General features: G+C 44.7%; 2 protein-coding genes across 4 annotated transcripts in view; both read right to left on the bottom strand.

The window, feature by feature from the left end:
- The window catches only part of RAB3GAP1 (RAB3 GTPase activating protein catalytic subunit 1), a 49,218-nt gene extending 43,626 nt beyond the window's left edge, over positions 1 to 5,592 (bottom strand). Inside the window, exons 1-3 of one of the 3 annotated variants that reach the window (XR_013637817.1) lie at positions 5,473 to 5,592; positions 2,404 to 2,459; positions 480 to 555 (exon numbers count right to left, since the gene is read on the bottom strand). Coding sequence is in view for 2 of the 3 variants with exons in the window: in XM_078865869.1 (XP_078721995.1) it covers positions 480 to 555; positions 2,404 to 2,459; positions 5,473 to 5,490 (150 nt within the window). In the remaining variant the exon portion in view is untranslated. The remainder of the gene's footprint in view (positions 1 to 479; positions 556 to 2,403; positions 2,460 to 5,472) is intronic. The other 2 variants (XM_078865869.1, XM_078865870.1) reach the window with 2 other exon arrangements.
- A 4,728-nt stretch (positions 5,593 to 10,320) lies between these two features.
- ABCB6 (ATP binding cassette subfamily B member 6 (LAN blood group)) overlaps positions 10,321 to 15,159 on the bottom strand; it is a 42,131-nt gene continuing 37,292 nt past the window's right edge. Inside the window, exon 21 of the mRNA XM_078865867.1 lies at positions 10,321 to 13,811. Within this exon, the coding sequence (XP_078721993.1) occupies positions 13,646 to 13,811 (166 nt within the window). The 3' untranslated portion in view covers positions 10,321 to 13,645. The remainder of the gene's footprint in view (positions 13,812 to 15,159) is intronic.

The raw sequence follows: 15,159 nt of genomic DNA, 5'->3' as shown, positions 1-15,159 counted from the left end.
CCAATAGGGAAAGATAAGCATTGCTCGTTTGATATAAAGTATCGGATCGGAAGAATAAAGGCATAAAGATTATTAAAGTATGAACCAACGCCGCTTCACCGAGATGCGGATGGAACATATGGGACAGAGAACAAACGAGAAATTGGAGAGATCTTGACTGTTACGAAAAGTACATAAACTTGGACATAATACATCGCTACAAGGATGATGGCCGATGGACGAGAATGGAGACGGAATTGCAACCAAAGAAGAGAACACAGCTGAGACGATGACCACCACAGAGCTGGGACAATGAGATCAGCTCATGCACGGGAGTGCGATGGATTGTGGCATCGCGGGACAAAGAGAGATGGTGACGACGTGGGGAGGCCTTCATCCAGCAGTGGATGACTTATAATGATGATTATGATTTAAATATGTGATTAAGAAAAATATTCAAATGCTGCCTGATGTATAAGCATATCATACAAGGTATTTACTTTGCGAACCGGTACAGACGGAGATGTTCCAATCAGCTTCCAGTCGTTCACAACCTCCTCCACGCGGGAGATAAACCTGCATAATACAAAAACATCCGGAGTAAAGGAACAATTACATTTCATATATTGAAGAATAAATATGCATCGCTCATGCAATCAGCATTTATCCAATCAGATGGCACTGTGGTTAAAGTGCGAATTCACCATTTGGGAAGGTTAAGAGGTCACATCCTATTCAGAAGTACCAATTTGGGAGAAGTCAACAGTGGTTATCCTGTGAAGAGCCCGGCTCAGCGCAGGGCTGCAAATGGACATGAGTGCTGTCCCTTTGACAGGAGAGACATCCTCAACTATGTTCATTAGCATTCAGAAATAAAATGAATTTTTCATTAATTTTGAAAGCTCATGAAGGAAGATGTAGTGGCAACACATTAACTTGTCTACAAAGGACATCAGTCGAAAGGTTTACAAGATTACAACCTCCAGCTTCAGCTATTGAGCTGTGCAGACAAATTAGACTCGTCCGTGTCTCAGCAAAAAAAAAAAAAGCTCCTCGAGAAAGCTTTGGGAATCTTAAATGTAAAAATGTAAATGAATTGATGATACTGGGATAGAGCGATGGAGCAGTGGTTAGCACCACATGGTGATTGTAATCTAAACCAGCCTACCCACCCTCTCTTCACCAACCTGATGGTGAAGCATGGTCAACAAGGTGTGGGAAGACTTTCATCCAGCAGTAGATATACAAAGGACATTTTTTTTTATATTACAGCAGTTATTGTGTGGTAATTCATGACAAGACAACGTTCAATCCGTAGAAATGCATCCATCCACCTATGAGTGGAGATAAATTCAGTATTTCAATATATATAAAAGGGAAATTTGTGAATGTGTGTCTGTTCGAAATGTTTAGCATACTTCCCAAAATGCAACAAACTTGAAATTTGGCATGTGGGTACCTTCCAGACTGTACACAATGCAAAAAGTATAAAAAAAAACTGTTGTATTTTGGGGGGGGGGGGGGGGCGCAATAATGTATATATTTTGCACGGCAAGTGAGCGGTGACGTCACATCTGTGATGTCACCCGCATGCGGCAGCATCACGCAGTGTGCCTGCTGACGTCATGCATCCCCCCCTCCAACCCTCCACGTAGGCCGTGTATTAATCCAAGACAAGAATCCAAGTCTCGGGCGAAGCCGGGTAGTAAAGCTAGTCTGTTATAAAAATGGCAAGCGAATTTAAATAGTTAAAATTTCCCTATAATTAGCTCCATGTGTACCTATGATGTATCTAATTAAATGAATAACCCTTTAAAAAAAAGTTCCAGTGAACCACACTAGTTTGCTGAATTATTAATCTTAACAGGAATGCTTAGTCTCTTCACAATCTCAATATGTGATTTAATTCAGTGTTGTAATATTGTATATCTATTCCCAGATGTTTCTTCCAAAGAGATACTCGACTGTATACGTTGCTAACAGACCAATCAATTTATGATTACACATTATATATACATTCGCATACGGTAAGTAGACTAGAAATTGACAATATCGGTTCACATTATTACTAAAGTAAATACACCAGCAGTATAAATACATTTCCAACAGCGAGAACCATAATATGTCAATCCACAGCCTTTCGTCAACGCTAAAACTAAACTGGTTTTCTTTTACCAGGTAACAAGCTGCTGGAACGATAGCGGCCCAACACTGTGTTGGTCATACGTGTAGTTGACCATACTTCACCATGCTACTTCGTGTGGATTAGTAAAGTGGGGGCCTCGCGACATCAGTTCAGATGTCATCACTTGCCAATGATTTTAGCTGTGGTCAGGAATTGAACTTGTATAGCAGGGTCTCTAGCACAATGCCCTCCACCGCCAACAATGACAAGACAAACACAATCCAAACACTGCACCGTACCTTTCCCATTCTGATGCAGTGGTGAAGTCTGTGATCTCAAACACCTCCGACTCGGGCTGTAGCATGACAAACAACAGAAATAAATGTGCACATTAAGTAGTGTCATCGAAATATAGTGCAAACGTTTTCAAACTAAACAACTTTGATAGTGACAGTGGATGAAGTTGACAACCGTTTAAAAAAATCATAGTTTAAGTGAGGATCAGAACAGGATTGAACATGTTGTTGTTACAAGGTAGGGGCCATCTGTGCACACATTTGCCTCCTCTTGACCACACTGAACTCTGTCAGTCGAGTGAGAATACCAGATGCTCAAATTCCTAAGTGCACGGTTAAACATTTCGGATGTCAATATGTCCGAGTCATACAGACAGTCTAAGACAATCTAAGCATTATTAAGATTCAATGATAACTACAAAAGTTTGACTGTTGAAAGGACCATAGGGAACATTACGATTTCGTGTGAATACCTGAGACTCAAAGTCAAATAAGATAACACGAAGAACCCTCGGGTTGAATATCAATTTGATGTATACTGAGGTCATAAAATAACAAAGCTGCCATACTTCACTGATTAGCATGGTTGACTAAGTACGGTGCGAAAGAAGTTCTACATACATATAATTGTTAGTTGGTTATTACTGAACATGTACATTTCATTATAATGCATTATGTATATGTTAGCGTCACAAATCAATTTGATGTGGAAGCCTTGAGCCGGCAGTGTAAAACTGCTAACGAGTACCAGAGAAGGAGACTTGGGCTGGTGTACGTGTCTCTCACCCATCCTCACACACCAAGAACACCAATGTAATACAGATAGTCCCCGAGTTACGATGGTCCGACTTACGATATTTAGATCTTACGATAGTGATAGCGATAAGACAAAATGCATATTAAAAGTGGGATTGTTTCCTGAAAAAACTTTCTATTAAATTGCAGTTCATATAGGTAGGCTAAGAATATACCTTGTTTTTTTACTTTACATTTTACTGTACAATACAGTATTGTAATTAATAAATACATATAGTCTATAGTTTATACAGTACGGTACTGTAAATGGCTCTGTTTTGCTAAATTATCACTTTTCTTTAAGACTCCTGGGTAGGCTAGGCCATCATCGACTTACGATATTTTTGACTTACGATGGGGTCGTCGTAACGCATCTCCATCGTAAGTAGAGGACTACCTGTACACACGTCTTCAAATGGGATGGCGCTCATCCCCCAATGGCTTAGCTTGACACAGGGGTGAGAATTCCACATTCCCCTGCTGGGGCCAGTTCAACCATAGAAAAACAACCAGTTGACTATCCGCAAGGCTGTGCTCATATTGATGCAATAACGCAGGAACTGTAATAATACTGGTAGGAACCTCCTGGTTACACCAGCCCACAGGGGATTATTGTGTCCATCGTGCATGGAGGGGCTGGGTGGGGAGGGAGGGGCTGGGTGGGGGGTGGGAGGGGTGAGACTGGGTGGGGAGAGGCTGGTCACCCCGTGGTGCCCTTATAAAACTCAACGTTTAACCTACTCACGCCAGCTTGTGCCCGCCCTCACAGTCGGGCATATTTGCGGAATACACCACGCCGCCGTTGACCCTGGCCATTGACCGAGCAACCCAACGTTCCTACCAGCAATCATCATCCGTATACATACCAATTAATGTACCACGGTAATATAATAAGAGTAACAGTTAAACATTTGCATAGAATGCCATTGGGACAGCAATAATGCAAGACTAATAATCATAATACAGTATTGTACCCTATTTTATACACGGTATGGTAGAGGCGGTGTGATGGTTGGTGAATGCACTGCGCTACGAAGCCGGCGACCTCGGTTCGATTCCCAGCTTCAGCCAACGTCAGTGGCGAGTGACATCTGAACTAACACGTGGGATGGACTTTTTATTTATTTTTTCCAATAATGTCTAATAGTGTATTGTATTACATTGCTCTGTTTTTACATTTTTTACATTTTCTTGTTTCATTGTATGTAATGGCAGAGATTAGGGAATAATAAAGTACAACCATAACCACAATCATATAAACAGAAATCTATTTTAGAGCAATATATTGGGGGGACATTTTGAGCATATTTGAATATTGGGGGGGATTTGTGCCCCCCGCAATATTTATTATAATAACGACCTTGCAGTGAACCCTCTATAACCGGCACGGCGTGGAGAGGGCCTTCAATTATCAGTGGATTGACAAGAGGCTGTATATATCCATAATTGTAATTATTAGCACCATGTCAAGGTGTCTCTCTGCTCAAACAAGGGCAGGGGGGTGGGGGTGAGTGGCCAAAGTCCATTGGCCGCACTGCTTTCGTATGGATTCATAGCAGCAAATTAAAGATGTAACTTTAGATTTGATATCCACTCAATTGCCTGTTCAGAGTGGCTATCTCCTCCTTTAAAAGGGGTCAAGAAATCAGCTTGTTTACAATGTGGGTCCCATCGTTCGGGGAGCGGTGCCGAATCTTTGATGCTATTGGCCGCACCGAGCTAGGACTGTAGCGGGAAAATCCACATTTCCATGGCGAGGCCAGGCCATCCGGCCACTGCCGGATGACAGCCCCCACCCCCCTCGTCTCACCCCACGCCGTTTGCGGGGGCTATTTGACCATACTTCACCACGCTGGTCCATGAGGCTTGGTGAAGGATAGTCACAAGTGACAGGCGGATTTTGCTGCACTGCCCACTGAACGGTGACGTAATATCCGCGATAATAGCACAAACAATATGATTGTAAGGGTAACGTATGTAGCGTAATAAATAGCACTGTGATATAAAACAAAACAACGCAGTAACAACTACAAGTGTCATGTCACACATGTCGGAAACATGTTTACATTATACTTCCATCGGCACGCCAACGATACCCGTACCAAAAGCATTATCCTTGAACCTGACGTGAAATAATGTGACAGCCGGACATCCATACTCGCAGGCCAAATCACAACAAGCAGCTTAGACATTAGCTACAACAAATTATGTTGTTGTTGTTGTTGTCAACGATTGGTGTTAGTCGACGGACTGGTGTTTGAACGCGTATTTATCTACCTCGCTGTCAGCGGCCATGGCTCCGGGCTGCGATGGTGAATCGGCGGAGAAGCCGCGGGGATGAGGCGACCACGAAGGCGGCGGTCTCACGGTGGGGGGTGGGTGGCGGTCCCGGCCGCCATCTTACCAAGGGGAGCTTCCACAACCACCCACCACCAACCCCCCCCACCCACCACTAACCCCCACCCACCCACCACCACCAACCCCCCCCACCCTCCGCCAACCCCCCCCCACCCACCACCAACCCCCCCCCACCCACCACCAACCCCCCCCACCCACCACCAACCCCCCCCCACCCACCACCAACCCCCCCCCACCCACCACCAACCCCCCCCCCACCCACCACCAACCCCCCCCCACCCACCACCAACTCCCCCCCCACCCACCACCAACTCCCCCCCCACCCACCACCAACTCCCCCCCACCCACCACCAACCCCCCCACCCACCAACCCCCCCCCACCCACCAACCTCCCCCACCAACCCCCCCCCAACCCACAAACAAACCCCCCCCCACCCACTACCAACCCCCACCACCAACCCCCCCCACCAACCACCCCCCCAACACACCAACCACCGACCCCCCACCACCCCCACCAACTCCCCACCCACCACCACCCTGTTGCATGGGATGGAACAGGGTCTACGTCACCGCAACGCGACGGGAGGCCCCATTGAGCCCTGCTAAGGAACAGAATCCCTGAGCAAGATGGCCACACGACGGATGTACAAAGACAAAGGTCCCCCGTATAGCCTCTAACACACTTGTTGGGGCAAGTGCTGTTAGCGAATACGGAAATTTAATTCTCAGGTCCATACGGCGTACATCCGTTTCAGTAGGGGCATAAAATATGTTTTGTATATTTTTTTGTGTTGGGACTTTGTAAGATAAGCGTTGGAATTTATCAGGGGCACGGGGTGCCCAGTTAGGTCTTAATTGGTCTGTCATAAGGTAGGGGCACTGATAAGAGGTTGACAGGTATGGGGCCGTCCATAAATGACGTCACGCACCTAGAGGGGGGGGGGGTCAGACATTTGTGACGATGTGTGACGAGGTGGGGGGGTTTGAGAAATGTGACGTCACATCAAATGCGCAACTTTAAATAAATATAGACAACACGTTCTACTTAATTAAATATACTTTTTGATAAATGTTTTCTCCTACAACATCAGAGTGCAGCGCCAGATTAAATATGCACTACAATGACAATAGTTTAAAGCGATTTGAAGCAGCATGTTTTATTTATTTTTTTGGGGGGGGGCAGAGCTTTGTGACGTCATAGTTGAGGGGGTCTGACTTTTTGTGACGCCATATGACGAGGGGGACGGGGATCAAAAATCGTCCAAAATCGCGTGACGTCATTTATGGACGGCCCCTTTGCACCTGTATGAAGGCCGACACAATCGATTAGGTGGGGGGCCCAATATATTTGATTTGTCTGGCACGGTCACGCCTCGGCTATTTAACGCGGCTCCTCTTATCACGTCACTTGGCATTTTCATAAACAAATACATTTAAACCGCGATTTAAATACGTTCTTGTTGAATATATCTCACGACGGTTGTCAAAAGGGCCCCCAACTCGTAGCTTTGGCCACCAGAAGTGGAGGCAAGGCCCCCCCTGCCTACTGCCTCCAGCGTGCACGTGAACGGTGTGTGAATCGGCTGGGATCAGCACCTTCAAATCTGAGGTCATGGTTCACTCCCGGGAGACGATGGAGTGTGCTTTCCAGGTGAGAGGGGAACAGCTGCCCTTAGTGGAGGAGTTTAAGTACCTCGGGGTCTCCTCCACGAGTGATGGTCAGTGGGAGCGGGAGATCGGCCGGCAGATCGGTGCGGCGTTCGGAGTGATGTGGGCACTGTAACGACCCGTGGTAGTGAAGCAGGAGCCGAGTTCTCCAACAAAACTCTCGCTTTACAGGTCGATCTACGTTCCCACCCTCAACTCTGGTCATGAGCTTTGGATAATGACCGAAATGATGAGATCTCGGGTACAAGGGGTCGGAATGAGGTTTCTCTTCTGCAGGGTTGCTGGACCCACTCTCTGCGATCGGGTGAGGAGCTCGGTAATCCGAGAGAGCCTCAAAGTCGAGCCACTGCTCCTCCGCATTGAGGTGGTTCGGGCATCTGGTAAGGATGCCCCCCCCCCCCCCCCCTGTAGACTCCCCCTGGAACTCTACCAAACACGTATCACTGGCCGAAGACCCCGGGGCTGGCCCAGGACACGCTGGTGGGACTATGTCGCTCCGCTGACCTGGGAACGCCTGGGTATTCCCCAGGAAAAGCTTGAGTCCGTTGCCAGGGAAAGGCAGGTCTGGACCGCCTTACTCAACATGCTGCTGACGCGACCCTCACCATGACAAGCGGATTGAGAAAGAACCAACGATTAAGCTCACGAAACATGGATCATATCGTGCATGTGAGAATGGAAAATTGACACTTTACACAAATTGTATACAAGTTATATGATGATGTGAAAATTATACTAATGGAGCCAAATTCTACATCCAATAAGTTACATGTTAATGTGCCTGGGACTATATATTTAAATTGTAGTACTGTTGATTCTTTTGGAAATGTTAATATCTGTAAGGTACAGAATGCCACTTGTGTTGTTTTCATTTTACGAGTTTCTCAAGGCCAAATAAAAAATAAAGATTCGTAATTTTCTGGGCTAATATTTTAACAAATGTGTTGAAAAAGATTGCTACCACATGATGGAAGTTTGAGATTTGCTTTTTACACACAGTATTTTAAACTTTTGCATTTGGTAAATGTGCATCAGGACAAACAAAACATTCTTAACAGTTTATTTTTGGGGGGAAATACAGCCAGGGCCTATAGCAATGCTCAAATGAGCAATGGTGCGGCGCGCATCTCAATTGGTGGCCCAGTGACAATAGTGAAAATGTCCATGTCCCCTCCAGGACCTTTCTATTAGACAACCACGAAGTGGTATATCAAGCAAGGGTGTCCAAAAATGAATAGACAGTACCAAAGAGGAAGTTCCAATAGTTTTATTGTTATTCGAGATGCTGACATAAATGCATTAGATGTTCTAGTTGTGAAAATTGATTGGCACTTTCTGCTTCAGGAGAAACGTCATTTCTGATATCATGACACGTCTGCCCGTTCACCCTACACGAGCAAAAAAGTGGACCTTGAATAGCTTAAACAATGTAACGTTGATGTTGTTGTGTCATCATCCATCCCTACAGCTGTGTTGGGAAATGTTTTCTCAGTTTGAATGCCGAATTTGATTGATTATAGTGAATAATGGACACGTATAAATGTATGAATAATTCGAGGATATCTAATCAATACCATAAAAATTATAAACTAAAAGTTAGTCTATCACATGCATTCATATAAAATTTACGTCAGGTTCTCAAAGAGCAATGACAGAATTTTAACAACCGAACTGCGAGTCAAACTGGTGCCACTTAGTCATCAACTTAACTTCTGTTTAAACGACGCCCTGCAAAATGAGTCACATGTATTAAAATAAAAGTAGTATAAACAAAAAAAACAATACATTTCCTCGTCTTGTATTTTAAATTGTAGAATCCAAAAATATTTTCTAAATACGTTGAGTGATACAACATGCTTTATACAGTATACATATCCATATATTGAAACTGTGCTTGTATTTAAATCACAACATTGCCTTTCCCACACGTGGCTTTCAATGCAAGGTCCGCTGGGCATTGGAAGCTGCTGGTGGCCTTTCGTTCGGCCCCCGACAATACACGAATGTGAAAACACCCCATCGTGCTGTCAAACCGCAATGGTTTCAAAGGGGCCGTCCATAAATGACGTCACGCGATTTTGGACGTCACAAAGCTCTGCCCCCCCAAATATAAAACATGCTTCAAATCGCTTTAAACTATTGTCATTGTAGTGCGTATTTAATGTGCTGCTGCACTCTGATGTTGTAGGAGAAAATATTTATATAAAAAAAGTCTATTTAATTAAGTAGAACGTGTTGTCTATATTCATTTAAAGTTGCGCATTTTGATGCGAGGTCACATTTCTCAACCCCCCCCCCCCCTCAGGTGCGTGGTGACGTCATTTATGGACGGCCCCAAATGTGTGACGGCCCTCACACCGATGTAGTATCCGTCAAAGTGTCCCCCCCCTGACAATGAGTGAATAACACTGCTGTACACCATACTGGAACAGACTGCGTCTCTTAGGCAGGAACACACAGCAACACCCAAGAAAGGTTTAAACAAACAAAACATACAAAATAAAGACCGAGTAATCTTCACCAATGACTTTCACTTCCATAATTATCACACTACCTTGTTTGTATGATGAATTACAAAGGCGAAAATACCACACTTGCGAGCACAGTTACGATCCCAAGAAGTCTAAGGGGGAATCCCTCTGCTTAATTGAGCAATGGAACAACTCTCGTATCACAATGGTAGCCCTGAGCGAGTGGTGCAAATTCACGATCTAAATAAACAGCCACTGTTGATTTCCCAAAATATCTTGAGAGACCATGGATGGAGTCGTTCCTTCAACTAGGGCTTGAACTAGCAACATTTCGATTGTGTGTGAAAAACTAAACGGCAATACACATTAGTTAAACAATGTATCATATTTTATAGTGTCTTATTCCGAGGCGCTTCACAGAAATTATACAAGTTGACAGTGGTTGAGATAAGGAGTGGGGTTTTTAAAATTGGTGTAGCTATCGTGGCAGAACAGGCGTGAGGGGGTAGTGATAGGGGTTGGGGTAGTGATAGGAGTTGGGGTAGTGATAGGGGTTGGGGTAGTGATAGGGGCTGGGGTAGTGATAGGGGTTGGGGTAGTGATAGGGGTTGGGGTATTGATAGGGGTTAGGGTAGTGATAGGGGTTGTGGTAGTGATAGGGGTTGGGGTCGTGGTAAGGGTTGGGGTAGTGATAGGGGTTGGGGTAGTGATAGGGGTTGTGGTAGTGATAGGGGTTGGGGTCGTGATAAGGGTTGGGGTAGTGATAGGGGTTGGGGTCGTGGTAGGGATTTGGGTAGTGATAGGGGTTGGGGTAGTGATAGGGGTTGGGGTAGTGATTGGGGTAGTGGTAGTGATAGGGGTTGGGGTAGTGATTGGGGTAGTGATAGGGGTTGGAGTAGTGATAGGGGTTGGGGTAGTGACAGGGGTTGGGGTAGTGATTGGGGTAGTGGTAGTGACAGGGGTTGGGGTAGTGACAGGGGTAGACCTGGTCGTAGCTGGGGGGGTGGGAGCATTGAGTACTTATCAGTGGCAGGATGGGCTAGGGCAGTACCTTTGACAGTGTTGTGGGGCAAGTGCTATTAGTGGGCACCTATGAGAGTTGCCACGACGCACAAGGGGGTGGGGGGGATGGCCAACATCACGCACAGCGGCTGTTGTCTCCACAATGCGGATGTTTATGCACCGCACCCGGTAATCATTTAATGGCAAGTCGACCTAGGGGAGACCCAGGATGGATGAAAATGTTCATCACTGTCGTCAGCAGGAATCAAAATCAGGTTGCCAAGTTTGTAGCGCAATGCGCTAACCACCGTTGCTCACCACAACTGCCTTCCACCCACACGTCCGATAAGCACAGTTGCTTATGTACGGTGCGAAAGAAGTTCAATATACGTACAACGTACACACAATCCAGGTTAGATTGAAATGTAACAAATTACATGCATTGAAGTGCATTTCCTTTGGTCTTAATAATATTCAGCTTGAGAGTTTATGCATTCTTGTGTTTTAGTGTCGGCATATTTGTAACCTTTGAAAACTAAATCCTCATCAAATTACATTTCACATTGTGTCAAGGACAAGCACGCCACCTGAATTGTGTGAGATAGAGCGATCGAAAGCTATTCTTTTCACACAAAAGCAAATGGTTGTGACAGGTGCACATCCATTACATTTGTGAATTACATTAATATGTACTCTAAGGTTTTTTCCGGTAAAGTCACGTAGCAAAAAAATAAAAAATAAAAAAAAATGTGTACCTATGTGACTTTACCGCAAAAAACCTAACTGTATGATTCCTTGCAGTCACGAAAGCTTAAAATCTAGAACATTAATATTAAGACTCGACAGAAACAAAGATGGTCTTCATTAAGTAGAAATATTCAGGTGCTACAGCAGCCTTCTACGTAATACGTTTTTATGCACACCAGTATATCAATTGTGCCTACTAAGCCAAAGTATGATGCGATAACTCGCTCTTTACAGTAATTTGCCACAGGAAGCGGAGAATTAAATCACAGAGGGAATTGCCCCTAGAAAATAACACAGCACAACTATTCTCTTAAAGCAAACACAAAGGTGAGGCTTAATTTGCAGCGGTGACAACGGTTAAAAACACATCCATAACCTAATACGGTAAAACCTTAGATTGCGAGCATAATTCGTTCCGGAAACGTGTTTGTAATCCAAAACACTCGTATATCAAAGCACTCGTATATCAGTTGTGATCACGTGACGCTCGGCAGACAAAGCGTCTACACGTACTCCTCGTATTGCAAGACCTCGCTCGTTTATCAAATTCATATTTAATTAAATTTTTTGCTCGTCTTGCAAAACACTCGCAGACCAAGTTACTCGCAATCCGAGGTTTTACTCTAGTCCCACATACAAGTTATCCACCAAGAATATTGGCTCAATTCTAGGTGACCGTGTGAGACCATTAACCACAAGATTTGAGAACCAAGTGCAATCAGAGGTGGTTGCCTGAATTTCAATCCAGGATCTCAGCAGTGCCGGTGGCTCATTGCTCTGGGGCGCCGCGGTGGTATGATGTTAACTCCCTCGCCTGGTATGCATGCACTCCCCGTGGTCACGTGGATTTTTCTCCGGGTCCTCCGGTTTTTCCCTCCACATTTAGAATCAACATGTGTTTAGAGTGTTTGGCTGCTGTACATTTCCACATGATGAGCCACTTCGTTGAGCTCTCATTTGTGGCCAGGTCACTTCTAACAAAGATATAAATAGCTCAGCGGGCCTTACGTGGTAAAAATAAAAATGACAAATAGTAAAATGGCCATTGTGAACTCAATGAGCCACCAGCCGGTGATTTCAGAAAGCTGAAACACATCCCGTATTTACACCATTGGAACCTCATTTGCCAGTAAAAAATATGATAATTGGTTTTTACCCTTCTATCTGGCAACAAAACTGACACCTTTTTTACAAGGAGTCATGTTTGCATATACCACAATACCTGCAGTCATAATGCAAACAAAAACATAACTCTGATAATATGCACTGTCCTTGAAGTTGATTGGTCCACACCCGAGACATCTTTCGGGTGTGGACCAATCAACTTCAAGGACAGTCTTTTACGGATTAACATTCTGAAACAGCAATTCCCTTACAATAACATGTTTTTTGTGCCTGATATGAAATAAAAGTTTACAGATATGACACACAAAGATCGATCGGCTTGCTGCAAAACAATAATAGATCAGCAAGCATAAACGTACGACAACAATTGTTAAAGCGTGCAGAACATCCTGAGAACAAATCATTCAAACCTACGTGACACGGAAAAAAGTGTTCTTCTCTTTAAACATTGACAACTTTAAAGAATGTGCAAAGATATATTCAGAAACACGAACAGCACACGATCAAACTCTCCACTCCAGGGACCGGGCCAACCATGGAGGGGAGAATCCGATTGAAAATCTTTCGCAGTTTGTTTACATTGAGCTGCAGTTCTCTCTTCAAATTCTCTTCCCATGTCCCTGTGGAAGCCGTTAATCAGATCTTTGCATTTAAGATCTTTCCACAACATCCAATAACTGTCAGACTGTGGGGAATCGTGTCAATTTTCACCATATACAACTCTTGATCCTCTTCCGTAAATACAGAATAATTCCACTTCAGGGTAGTGAAGACAACATCGGTTGTGCTCAAGCGCACCGATCTACCAAACACACACACGCACGCAATACACACGCGAATATACCTTAAACTTGCACCGAAACACACACTTCTTTTCGGGTAGGTTTTGCTCGCGAGCTCAACTCTAGATGTGTCATCGGCAGCGCCGACACGGAACCATGAGCGTCCCCGCACGTGTTGTGTGGAGGTAGAGACAATCACACAGGCGGGCTTGACAGACTCGTCCATCAGCGAGCTTCTCCCTTGCTCACGGACAGGGCTGGAATGGGGCTGTGCCAAGGCCCCGTGGTGTCTGTCTCTCAGTGGTGGTGTGCGTGGTGCCCACGTTGTGGGTTCCTGCCCGCCGGCTGCAGCTTCTCCGAGCTCTTGTCCTTGGTCTCCGTGTCGGACTCGGACGAGGCCTCTTGGGACTGCTTGCTCCACATGTCTGTGTATATGCCCCCTTTGGTCAGAAGCTCATCGTGCCTGCGATGCACGAGGAATGGAAAGGAAGGCAGAACTTAATTAACAAGAATGATAAGTGGCTTCCGTGGTACGTGTGGCATTGTATCGCCACAGCGGCCAGAGTGGCCGTGGACAATAGAAGGTTGCGCCGTTTGGCTCGCCAAGTTAAAAACCCTCCAGCGGTGTGCGACTGTGATCATCCAGGACAGTCCGTAAAACACATAACGACGCAATGTCCCCAATCACAAATACGAAGGAGACATCACAGCGATGCACTCCGCTGCTCTTCGACACGATTATCTGGCTTGAGACCACCTGAATGCGAAATTGCAGTTGTTGCTTTGCATCTACATCAGCAGCCATACGAAAGAAGTTAGAAGCAGAATTATGCTCCTGCCCACAATGAGCAGGCCAATAGCGAGAGCCTTACTAACTAGGCCCTGAGTGACTTTCCTTGTGGCAATAAGCAATACTTGTCACGTGCTGGCATTCCTTCATGGCAAGGCAATTACATTTTTGGAAGTTCTCCAAGTCAGGTCATGCCATCCTTGTACTGACACAATTAATAGTGTTAAACCGATAATGGTCCATTATCCAGGAAAGGCTTGTCGAGTTTAAATACTCTTATTTTATGAGGGTCCTTGTTGGGCAGCACTGTTAGCAGAATTCTTGGCTCACAATCGGAAGGTTGTGACTACAAATTCTGCTTATTGGTATCTAAATAAGTACCACTGTCTAGGAAGTTAAGTGTGGTTGTCCTACAGCGAGACTAGTTTATACCATAGGAACGTTTCATTTTTCACCACTGGCCCTACAATCACAATAAGTACCTCCCAACACTTTATTGAGCAGCAAAAACTGGTTTGAGTTGACTTTACAAACAGCAGGAATTCCAAATACTCACAGAAAACTCAACTATCCCAGGAAATTGTCAACCATTATGTCAGTGAACAGGAATAATAATAATAATAATATGGATAAGTACTATATAAAAAATAGATGTATTTGCTCAAATAATTTTCGATTTAAAGCTTTCGTGACTGCAGGGATTCATCTTCTTGGTTCTTTCGGTAAAGTCACATAGAAGGGAAATAAAAATATTTTTTTATTTTATTTTCACCTACGTGACTTTACCGAAAGAACCGAAGAGTATGGATCCTTGCAGTCACAAAAACTTCAAATCTAGAAATATGGATAAGGTGAAGGTGCAGCCTTGCACCTTTACCGTCACTAGAGGGGCCTCTATAGGGTATTTTGGCCTACTTCAGAATCAGAATCTTTATTTAGAATGGAGGAATCCCATGAGCTATGGAGCTCTTTGTCACAGATATCCAACAGGGGCGGGTCACAATTAACTTGAGAAACCTTT

Source organism: Lampetra fluviatilis, chromosome 21, assembly GCF_964198595.1.
Source record: "Lampetra fluviatilis chromosome 21, kcLamFluv1.1, whole genome shotgun sequence".
Classification (NCBI taxonomy): Eukaryota; Metazoa; Chordata; class Hyperoartia; order Petromyzontiformes; family Petromyzontidae; genus Lampetra; species Lampetra fluviatilis.
Note: the sequence above shows the minus strand (reverse complement) of the source record. Positions and strands in the feature narration are given on the sequence as shown.